This window comes from Nycticebus coucang, chromosome 19 (assembly GCF_027406575.1).
Source record: "Nycticebus coucang isolate mNycCou1 chromosome 19, mNycCou1.pri, whole genome shotgun sequence".
NCBI classification, from domain to species: Eukaryota; Metazoa; Chordata; class Mammalia; order Primates; family Lorisidae; genus Nycticebus; species Nycticebus coucang.
The window spans coordinates 58,069,554-58,081,813 of NC_069798.1; the positions used below are offsets into that span (position 1 = coordinate 58,069,554).

Sequence of the window (12,260 nt, forward strand, 5' to 3'; positions counted from 1 at the left end):
TTGGAAAATTTCTAGATCTGGTTGGTCTGTGGCACTTATTTTTTACCTGGGAAATTTCTGGAACATCAATCTTTAAAATAGACGACTAAGTAAGAAGACGTAGCAGGTTTCCTAACATTTGTTGAACTTTCTGTTTGTCAAAAAGTCCTTTAAGAATGACTATATCTAGTCACCCGTAAAAAAATAAAAAAAAAAAAAATGATAGACGTCCCTAGGGACAAAACACCCTGCAAGGTTCAGAAAGGGAAGAGTGATAGCCAGAACTTGTGTTTTTCCATTTTAGTTTTGATAATCTCTTTTTTTTCCATGAGTAATTTTTTTTTAATGTTAAGGAAATTTTTTACTCTCTTCTGAGAACCGGAGCCCACTTGGCCCCGTGAGGGGCTGTCAGGGACCCCCAGATTGTCACGTGAGTGCAGCGGGCGCGATCGGGGGTCGGCGACCACGGCTGGGCCGTGGGAGGAGCCAGCTGCGCAGCGACCACGCCCTCTGCCCTCTGATCCGCGGTGCTTGGCGCCCGGGTTGCGCTCCTGCCAGCGTTCCGGGTCCCCGGGTGAGACCCCGGCTGGCCGGTTCCTCCCCTCTCCTTCCGCCCCCGGCCCGCCACGTCGGGCCGAGCGAGGGGACGCGCGCAGTTCCAGGAGGGACCACAGGGCCGCCCTCTGGCGCCCTGGGGGACACGCCGTGACGCCGCCCTCGCCTCGTGGGGAAACTTTCCTCTCACAAGACCGCGTCCTCGCCGGAGCCGCTGACTCACCTCTCCGTGTTCTCTCCCTCTGCCCGTAGGAAATGTGACTGGAAACAGTAACTCCACGTTCATTTCCAGCGGGCAAGTCATGAACTTCAAGGGCGACATCATCGTGGTCTACGTCAGCCAGACGTCGCAGGAGGGCGCGGCGGGCGCGGGGGGCGCGGGGCCCGCGGAGCCGGTGGGCCGCCCGGTGCAGGAGGAGACCCTGGCGCGCCGCGACTCCTTCGCGGGCAATGGCCCGCGCTTCCCGGACACGTGCGCGGGCCCCGCCGGCCTGCAGGAGCCGGAGCCCGACAAGGCGTCGCGGCCGGTGCAGGAGCAGGGCGGCGCCGAGGCCTGAGGAGGTCCCAGCCCCACGCGCCCGCCGCCAGCGAGTCCCCGCGGCCCCGCCGCTCCCCCGGACGCGCGGGGCGCACCTGCCCCCGCAGCAACCGCTGCCCCGGAGCCGGCCCGCAGCCTCGCCTGGCCCGCCGGGTCCCCTCCCTCCTGACACTCGCAAGGATCGGTACATTCATGCAAAATGCCCTGGCGTTCCCTATCCACCTTGCTCTTCAGGGAGACAGTGGCAGTTCCAAAAGGAAATACATCAGGAAATTTATTGCGTTCTCCACGGCCCCTTACCCAGTAACCACTCAGGTGCGCGTTGCTCCCTCTGGCCGCCCACTCTGGACTTTTCTTTTTGGCTTTTTCCCTCTCGTCCCCAACAGTAATATGTACCTTATGACATCTGTTTTTAGGACTGTCCTGTCCGATTGAGGCCTTTGTTCCCTGTATTTGTATTTCACTTTCTTTCATACCATTTTTTGATATTTCACCTCGTACTTAAAAACTAAGAGTTTTCCTGAAGATTCTCCTTTACATATTTTCTTTTGTGCTCTCTTCAAGGGTTATTTTGGAGATGACTTTCCGGGAGTGTCTGTACTAACCACTTTGGGGAAAAGGCTAGAGATATGAAGCTGGATCGAGGTGCTGGGAACAAATGAGGGGCTTTTATTTTCTGAAAAATGTTCTGTGTTCTCCTTTTCCTAAGAGAAAGACAAAGGGAAATCCCATTGCTTCCCCTGAATGTTGTTTGTGTCAATTCTTGAGCAAAATTTGAGTGTGTGACCTTGTCCGCAGTGGGCATGTTTATCCACTTAGCAGAGGCAATCAGGTACTAGGTAACTAAATCTCTAGAAATCCAAGTTGCTGCCATTGGTTTTCTTATTCTTAAATCTCTGGAAAGACTAAGGGAGTGGGACACAGAGCTAGCGTGTGCACAGAGTGAAAAGGAGGTGCCAAGGAAACTCAAAAAGAAAGGGTAGAGTTGAAATTTTAATTTGCATTTTCTTTTTCTAGATGCGAATAGTGGTAAACACGTCCCCCTTTCTTCCTAAATAATGAGGCCTTGTAGAAGTGGAAGACATTCCCACCATTTCCCCATGCATTTAAATTAAAAACCAAATTCTCAGGCTGTGGCTATAAGAATACTTATATTAAAGGTGCTTTTCTGTTGCCCTCTTACGAGGAAACAGCATATGAGTCAGATCGTAAGGTATCACCTGGGTTCTTTCATCAATCGTGGCCAGTGAACAGTGGTTCTCAGACACCGGAGACAAGTTAAAACACGTAAGCAAATTCAAATTAACTTTGCACATGTGGTAGGTTATAAGCCCACCAATGCCCATCGTTGTCCACTTTAGTGGCTACAGATGCCCAGCTGAAGAGAATAACCATCCATCACTGGATTCTCCCTCCTGGTTGCAGGACTCCTGGAAATACTGGAGTGAGAGCAGTTGATTACAGTTTGTTTTTTTTTTTTTTTTTGTAGAGACAGAGTCTCACTGTACCGCCCTCGGGTAGAGTGCCCTGGCGTCACACGGCTCACAGCAACCTCTAACTCTTGGGCTTACGCGATTCTCTTGCCTCAGCCTCCCGAGCAGCTGGGACTACAGGCGCCCGCCACAACGCCCGGCTATTTTTTTGTTGCAGTTTGGCCGGGGCTGGGTCCGAACCCGCCACCCTCGGCATATGGGGCTGGCGCCCTACTCACTGAGCCACAGGCGCCACAGTTTTTAATAGCAAAGCAGAGGACAGCTGTGTTATTTATGAGAGGCCCTCCCCCTTAGCTGACATAAAGAACTGCAGGAAATAACTGCACTACCAGGTTGATCCAGTGGTGGGAATTTACTATCTGTTCCACACAGAGATACAAAAATGGAAGAAACTATTATCCCTTTTGATATGAAATATATATATAAATATATATATATATATTTTTTTTTTTTTTTGAGACAGAGCCTCAAGCTGTGGCCCTGGGTAGAGTGCTACGACATCACTGCTCACAGCAACCTCCAACTCCTGGGCTTAAGTGATTCTCTTGCCACAGCTTCCCAAGTGGGACCACAGGCACCTGCCACAACACCTGGCTTTTTTTGGTTGCAGCCGTCATTGTTTGGCGGCCCAGGCTGGATTCGAACCCACCAGCTCAGGTGTATGTGGCTGGCGCCTTAGCCGCTTATGCCACAGGCGCCCAGCCTTGGTATGAAATATATTAAACAGACAAAGTTATAATTCGCAAAGTGGAACATTGAGCTAAAAACCCAACTTTCTGCTGTGACTATCATCTCACTGAGGCTATTTCACACCGTGCTTTGCTTTCATTTTCCCTTCCATAAAAAGGCAGTAGTGATAATTTATAATAGTCTCCCTACCCAGAGATAGCAAAAGGATGCCACAGTGAATATGAGAGTACTTCAAGCTCCTTAAATCAAAGGTGCTGTATAAATACATAAGAATCTACATTTGGAAAAAGGTAATATGTATTCTTCCCCACAATAATTCATAACTAATTCTGTATTGATCCAAAGACAACTAAGTGATAGGAAATGTATCGCAAATATAAGTCTGTGTATTATAGAGATGTTTGTGACAAATGTAAATGAAATGAAGGCAATAAGGAAAATTATTTGGGGGACATGACAGATTAAACTTGTATTTGACCATAACAGTTTGTTTTTCGTGGCTTGCTAAAACAGGGCTCATTGTAAAATGGTGATCCAACGTATTCCTGATCTTTAATGGTGTGCTGTGGTGTCGAAGCTTGGTTCATTTTATTGTATCATCTTGGTGGTTGCCTGACAGCAGACTTGAGAGAAAATACTTGCTTTGATGGTATTTAGGCTGTGGATCTCATAAGAAAGTTCTCTAAAATACATCCTGGATACCTAGTGAAAGAGTTGAATAGGAAATGGTATGTAATGTTACCTACTCATATTTTACTCGGCTACCAGAAGAAGGAAGAATGAATTTCTCTACCCACAAACGCAAAGAGCAGTTTGAATGTGATGTATCAGGATCTAAATTTGGCTGGGGAAAGAGAGATTCTTGCCCTGTAACAGACCATCCCCAGATATAATGGCTTAAAACAACCACCAGCTCACAGTTCTGTGGCCTGGTTCTTCAGGCCTGGGTCTCCTCTGGGCCAGGCTTGCTCAGCCATTTGCAGCGAGCTCTCACCACGTGGTCCTCAGTCCTTCCAGCCAGCTAGCTGGGCTTGTTCTCATGGTGTCAGGGCCCTGAGAGAACAAGCAGAAACATGCCAGGCATCTTGAGGCCTGTCACTTCTGCCACATTCTTTGGACCACAGCAAGGCCAGTCCAGGTTCAAGGATGGGGAAGGAGACCCCATCACCCATGGGAAGAGTTGCCCATTGGATACATGAAGGGGAAGAAGAGGAATACTTTCCAACCCTAACAAGTGAGTGGGCCCTTCTCTGCTGATTGAGCTTCTTTGATGCGCAGCACTATGGGTTCCTTCAGTGGGAAGACACCCACATTCATATTCGAGTGCCACATCAAAATTCCTTCCAAGGCCCAATATAGATGATTTGGGAATTGAGTTGACTACTTTTGTATTACTTTGTTACACAAAATTGAAAATTGACTACTTGTAAAACAAGAAAACTGGGGCGGCGCCTGTGGCTTTCAGTAAAAACTTTCACTGTAACCCCAGCTCTAGATTTCTCATGGGCACGTATGACCCAGGAAGCAAAAGGTGCATAGATGAGAAAAACTACCTTCTTACAGGGAGACTCTTAGGCAGAGGCAGTAAACTTGTCTTACCCTAAAATAAAAAAGCAAATTCATCTTTATTGTCTTTTACGGCTTCTCTATTCAATATGGCAATGAAGCCATAAAAATGCATATTTAAAGCTCTTAGAACAGCTTTATTTAATTTATCAGTGGAAAAATAAACATTTTTATATCATTTTTTACATCAGGTTTAATGAGTTTTATTATACACAGTAAAATTCACCCTTTTTAGATACAGTGTTTTATAAATCTTGACAAAAATATATAGTTGTGTAACCACCACTACTATAATCGAGGTACAGAAAATTTGCAGCACCCCAAAGTTTGTATTTCCCTTTGTCATTAATCCCCTCCCCTCTACTCTTGGGCCCCTGAAATCTACTGTATTCTTTGTGCCTGTGATTGGGCTTTTCCCAGATTGCCATATAAATAGAATTGCACAGTACATGGCCATTGGAGTCTGGCTTCTTTCAGCATAATGCACTTGAGATCCAGCCAAGTTGTTGGGGACCTCGGCAGTTAGTTGCTCTTTATTGCTGGGTAGTGTTCCATTGTATGGTTATATCACAGTTGATTTCTCAACCCTTGGATTCTTTCCTGTTTAGGGAGATCACAAATAAAGCCACTATAAAGACTCGTGTACACATGTGTTTTCATTTCTCTTGGGAAAATAGCTTATAGTGGAATTGTGGGATCATATGGCAAATATGTTTAACTTTATTAAGAAACTACAAAGCTAAAAAACAAAAGAAAAGAAAAGAAACTACAAAGTTGTCTTCCAGCATGTCTGTGCCATTTTGAATTTCCACCGACAGTGAGTGAGAGTACCAGTTGCTCCACATCCTCACCAGCCCTTGGTGTTGTCAGTTGTTTGCTTATTTACTTGCATGTTCACCGGTCTAACAGGTGTGTAGTATATCATTGTGGCTTTAATTTGAAGTCCATGACATGACCAACTCTTTTACTCATCTTTTCATTGCTTGTTTTCTTTTTAATTTTGAAAGTTCTTTATATATTATGTATACAAAAATATATAGGGTTTTAGGGCTTTTTCTGTTTCAGTAGCAAACTATGGCACTAAAATTAACCCACAAAAGTCCCTTTGCTCCATAAGACATTATTCAAAACATTGAAAACTAAGCATGCTGCATGGGGTTTTGTTGTTTATTTTTTAAATTGTGGTGAAATATATGTAATATAAAATTTACCATTTTAACCATTTTTAAGGGTACAGATTAGTGACATTTGTAAAGTTGAGTGGCATTATGTACATTCATGTTGTTGCATAATTATCACAACTATCCATCCAACAGAAAATCTTTCATCTTACAAAACTAAAACTCTGTACTCATTGATCACTAATTTCCCATTATCCCCCTTCCCCAGACCCTGGAAGCCACCATTCTACATTGTGTCTCTATGAATTTGACTACTGTGAGATAGACTGGGAAGGCATCTCAGGACCATTTCCAGTCTTGACATGGATCAGGGGGTCACTGATGAGAACATGTGCCAAGGAGAGTTCTCTCTATTCCTGCTCTTCCTTGCCCTCCTCCTAGTCTTGTGAAACTCCTGATTTCTTTTCTATGAGCCTTAGCTTCATGTTCACTGTATCCCTCTTTTCATCTCTCTGATCTCTGACTCTTCCCCCAGCATTCAATTACTCCCCGTGGCATCCTTTCCCTGTGGGTCCCATTTTTTTGTGGACCACAACTCCTCTGGGCATCCCTGCTGCAGTCCTATCTGCCTGGCCCCCCACTCCCTTTCTTGGCCACTTCCTCCCAGCCCTCCATTCCCCCTTTGTCCGGATGGCTCCAGCTGCTCAGGACTTTGGTAACACCTTCTTACTGGAGCTTACCATTCTAGCAGTTGCTCATTGAGAACTTAGCCTTGTTTTAGGAAGGATCCACTGTACTTCTCTTCTTCCACTGAGCATATTACATCCATTTCAAAACAACATTCATGCCCCATCTTTCCTAGGAAGGACCCCTCAGGTCCCAAGGGCAGGGTTTGGACTTGTACCCCACCATTTCAGCCACCAGCTGTGTGCATGGGTCTACAGTGTTGTTTTGTAAATAGTTTTTTAAACCCTTAAACTCTGCTCAACAGCTATTTCTGACTTCTTCAGAGGTTTCTACAAGGGTTTCAGAGACCAGAGAGCACTTTGGGGAGGGATCTCTAGACCGCGGACAGATGCCTCTCAGAATGTTGGAAGGGGTGGGAAGAAGTGGCCCCGCACCTACCTCTCTGTCCTTCCGTTTCCTTCCTCTCATATTCATGGTTTCTTCTATCTCCCCTCACAACTTTGCTGTGTGTGTAGCATGCAATGGCTGCTTTCTTCCCAAATCTACAAAACCTTTTGGATCCAGTTGGATATCTGACAATTCCAACCTAACTTTTGAACCTTCCTAGGCCAGTCCCATCAGCCATGGTCAAGGAGGGCCTCTACTATAAAACAAGGCCTCATGGGACAATCCAGCCTGTGACGGGAATTTGTCCAGAAGAGGGTGCAGGAGGGTGGTTGCCTGAGCTGTGTCTATCCTCAGGCTGCTTAGGTCTGGTAACAAGTGCAATGGTGGGACAAGATCCTTGGAGGACTTACTTTTCTCCTTCCAATTTCTGCTCCATTTGTAATGTCTTAAGATACATTCTTCTGGTGGGAATCCATAACAAGAAGCAGCCACAGTTCAAAATTCTGCTGTAAAGACCTTGGGGGAAAAGTGGGATAAGAATTCTTTGTGTATCCGCCTTACTTTTCTAAAAGAAGCATTGTTATGAAGCTAGAGCTGTCTATGGTTCAGAATGTGAAAAAGGACAGAACAATCATTCCTGACAGTGATGGAAACAACCTTAGGTCCTGAAAGCATTGTAATATCATGGCTGGAAAGTGGTGTGACAGCAGAGCCAGGCCTTGAACTCTGAGCCTCGTGCTGAGTGTCCTTTGGTGCTGAGCCCTGACTTTCAGCACTGAAGGCAGCCTCTGCCTTGACCTTAAATTCCCATTGACATAAATCCCCTCATGGATGCCTGTGGGGAAGGAACAACAGCAGCAAACACTGCGGATGACAGTCCTGTAATGGGAAGAAGATAGGAATGGGGGTTTCACTCAAAGAGAGCAGCTGACTTCCCATCAGTTAACATGTAAGCCAATCACTACCATTTATCAATGCACCCTGCTGAGTGATTCACATATGCACTATCTCATTTAATCATCACATCAAATCTCCCCCCACCCCAGTGAATACAATTATCTTTCAAAGGAGGATATAGGCTCAGAATGGCTAATGAACTTATGTAAACCTACAGAGCTGGTGTGTGGGTTTTGTACCCGAGCTCCAAAGTTGCATTCCTGCCCATTGTTAGAGCAGCTTTGAGGGTAGAGAGTCATGTTTATACCCAGAGCATTTTTTGCTTCCTCTGAGGCAGTGTTATTCAACCTTTTTATTTCACAGGGCTTACTTGAACCTATAGTTAAACTTTCATGGCACACTTAAATCATGCTGATCAATAAATAAATAAATAAAAATAATTTAATTAGGCTCAGTACCTGTAGCTCAAGCAGCTAAGGCACCAGCCACATACACCAGAGCTGGCAGGTCCGAATCCTGCCAAGGCCTGCCAAACAACAATGACAACTACAACCAAAAAATAGCCGGGCATTGTGGCAGGTGCTTGTAGTCCCAGCTACTTGGGAGGCTGAGGCGAGAGAATCACTTAAGCCCAGGAGTTGGAGATTGCTGTGAGCTATGATGCCATGGCAGTCTACCCAGGGCAACAGCTTGAGGCTGTCTCAAAAAATAATAATAATAAATAAAAATAAAATAAAATAATAATTTAATTAATGGTCACCACACACTTAAGATCCTCTCATAGCACACCAATTGAAAATCACTTCTCTAAGCTAGTGAATGATGCCCCATGAATATATCAATGTACACAGCTATGATTTAATAAAAAAAAAAAAAAGAAAGAAAGAAAATCACTTCTCTAAGGCCTTCTTCTTCCACTATAACAAAACGATGTACACCTGAGTTGAGCTGATTTGGTAGAGGGAGTCAATGATGGAAATATTTTAAAAACACCCCAGGCCTTTTCATGATAGATTTAGTTTCCCAAATTAAATAGTAAGCCCTAAATCTTTGCATTAAAAATGTTATATCTGTGATGGTTTATTTTATGTGTAAACTTGACTGAGCCACAGGCTGCCCAGATATTTCTCTTTCTCTGTCTCTCTAGTATATGACACAGTAGACCCTACATAGTTGACCACCTCCCAACATTAACCACTTCCTTAAATTGATCTAATTTTCATAGGCCAGTTACCATGTGTATGTATGATACAGTAGGTTTAGTTCTTTATGTTGACCCCGCCATATTTTGACCCATTTGTTATGTCCCTTGGGTGGTCAACTTACAGAGATTCTGTGTATATATATACACAGAGGAAGGAGCAACAGAGTGAGAGAGAGAGAGAAAGTGAGTGGTGATGGGCATTTATCTATTTTGGCATCCTCCTGGGCATATGCTTCAGGACCCTACAGATCTGTGACAGTGACTATATATTCATTTCAAGATTTATTATAAATGGTGAAATAGCTATCAGTATTGGTTAAGAGATCTTTAAAGCCAAGCAAACAAATACAAACCCAGCAGTTTGGTTCTCTTCATGTCCAGGCATCCATGGATGGAACGGATAATGAGCAGGAGTCCATGGAATAAAGGACATTTACCAGGAGGGGCAGATGGTGGCCACCGTTCTCCAAGAACACCATGGATGATCATGGGCCTTGTCCACGCAGTGCTTCTATCTCCTGCTCAGAGAAAAGCAGCTACAGGATAGTGTCTGAGCTGGTTATTTTAAGAGCAAAGAAGTCATTTCCCCTTTGCTTGATCTGCCCACCTTCCCCTTGTTTATTTGTACCCATAATTATTTTTTAAGAGATGGGGCTCTAGCTGTGTTTCCCAGGCTGTAGTGCAGAGATGTGATCATACCTCATCATAACCTGGAACTCTTGGGCTCAAGTGAGTCTCCTGTCACAGTCTCCTGAACAGCTGGTACTATAGGTGTGTACCACCAAACCTGAGAATTTTTAAAAATTATTTTGTGTCGAGACAGGTGTCTTGCTTTGTTGCTCAGGCTGGTCTCAAACTTCTGGCCTCAAGTGATTCTCCTGTCTCGGTCTTCTGAGTGGCTGGGACTACCAGGTGTATGCCATCAAGCCTGGTTATCAAGAGTTTCAATGAAAGGTTATTCAACATCAACATAATACTTAGGAAGTCACAAAATGACTCACTTTTAAATCATTGTATTGAGTCAGTATCATTTAAAGGCACTAAGATTCACCTTTCTGGGTCTGCAGTTAGTCAATTTTTTTTTTCATAGTCTCACTCTATTCCCAGGCTAGAGTGTCATGGCCTCAGCCTATCTCATAGCAACCTCAAACTTCTGGGCTCAAGCAATCCTCCTGCCTCAGCCTCTATAGTAGCTAGGATTATAGGCACCTACCATAATATCTGGCTCATTTTTCTTTTTTTAGCAAAGACAGGGTCTTGCTCTTACTTGGGCTGAGCTCAAGTGATCTTCCTGCCTCGGACTCCTGGAGTGCCAGGATTACAGTTGTGAGCTACTGCACCCAGCATGAAGTTTGTGAATTTTGACAAAGGCATGTTCTCATCTCTCCAGCATTGCAATCAAACCACAGACATTTTATCCCTGCAAAATATTCCCTCCTGTGGCCTTTGTAGTCAATCATCTCCCCTACCCTAGCCCCTGGCAACCATTGATCTGTTCACCATCTCTATAGCTTTCCTTTCCCATAACATCACATAAATGGCTAATACAGTGCGTAGCCATTTGGGGCTGGCTTCTTTCACTTTGCATAATGCCTGTTTTTGCATGTATCAATTGCTTGTTCGTTTTTATTGCTAAATACTATTTTGGAGGGCTGGAGGTAGGTTTTACTGTAACTTGTTTACTCGTTTACCAGTTGAGTGACATTTGGGTTATTTCCACCTTGGGGTGACTATGAATAAAAGTGCTACCAGCACTCACACGTTCTGTGTGGACGTGAGTTTCCATTGCTCTTGGGTGTGCGTGTAGGAGTGGGACTGCCAGGTGGCTTGGGAAGTGTACTAAGTCTGTTCAGGCTGTTGTAACGAAATACCGCAGACTGGGTGGCATAGAAACAATAGAAGCTTATTTCCCACAGTTCTTGAGACCAGGAAACCCAAAATCAAGGTGCCAGCGTGGTCAAGCTGTGCTGAGAGCACTCTAACAAGGTGCAGACTGCTGTGCCCTCACCTGGCTAAGGGGGAAGGCAGCTCTCTGTGGCCTCTTTTATAAGGACACTAAGTCCATTCATAAGAGCTCCCCCCTCTTGAGTAATCTCCTCTGGAAGTCCCCACTTTCTGGTACCATCACCTTGGTGATTAAGTTTCAACATGTGAATTCTGGGGGGACACAAAACATTCAGACTATGGCATGTGTGTTTATAAAACAGCAAAGTATGAAAGATCAAATTGCCCCACATCCTCATCTGACTTACTGAGCAGTGCCCACAAACTGACGTTAAAAACAGTTTAAAATGGTTGCTAATGATAGCCAGTTTGTTTTCCTACATGCACAGCTTCAATAGGTTTTAGACCTATCCAAACAAGTTAATAATAAGATAAAGTATTCATTGGGGTATTGCACTCTAAAATTATGACTTTTTCCTTCTTATTGTGTAATTAAAACTTTTATAAACAACATCCTCGATACTCAAGCAGTAGGTATCATAGCAATTGGTCCAATGTTCAAGAGGTATTTTTAAACATTCAAATGAGGTTGTATTTTCATTAAAAGGAAGTTTTCGGCTCGGCTTGGCGCCTGTGGCTCAAGCAGCTAAGGTGCCAGCCATGTACATCTGAGCTGGCGGGTTCGAATCCAGCCCGGGCCCGCCAAACAACAATGACGGCTGCAACCAAAAAGTGGGGTGTTGTGGCAGGCGCCTCAAGTCCCAGCTACTGGGGAGGTGGAGGCAGGAGAATCGCTTGAGGCCAGGAGCTGGAGGTTGCTATGAGCTGCAATGCCATGGCACTCTACTCTGGGTGACAGCTTGAGGCTCTGTCTTAAAAAAAAAAAAGAAAGAAAAAGGAAGTTTTCCACTTCCTTAATGCTGTTTTGAAAAGAATGAGAAGATTCCTGTGCTCTGGGAAAAACCAAACCCATATTTAGAACAATGGCAACCTTACACTGTTCTCATTTCTCTTCAAGGAAATGATTTTTTTTAGTTATTTGTCTACATGATACATATGGATTATCTACTTTCAGAATGGTACACAGGCAATTTAGAACACTGAGATGCCCCAAATTTTCCTCGAACTCCCTCATTGCCCAAGCCAACTGATTCTGCTTTCCACGTTCATTCCAACATACCACAGACTAATTTTAAATA

The 12,260-nt window shown here is 44.6% G+C and overlaps 1 protein-coding gene across 7 annotated transcripts in view; it reads left to right on the plus strand.

Annotated features, from left to right (window-relative positions):
- TNFRSF11A (TNF receptor superfamily member 11a) overlaps window positions 1-12,260 on the plus strand; it is a 374,190-nt gene that overhangs the window by 52,839 nt on the left and 309,091 nt on the right. For 5 of the 7 annotated variants that reach the window (XM_053572062.1, XM_053572063.1, XM_053572066.1 and 2 more), the window contains one exon: window positions 787-3,738. The exons of 1 other annotated variant lie outside the window; for it this stretch is intronic. In XM_053572062.1, coding sequence (XP_053428037.1) covers window positions 787-1,091 — 305 coding nt within the window. In that variant the 3' untranslated portion in view covers window positions 1,092-3,738. Of the gene's footprint in view, window positions 1-786; window positions 3,739-12,260 lie in introns of those variants that run through there. One more of the 7 variants, XR_008376047.1, reaches the window with a different exon arrangement.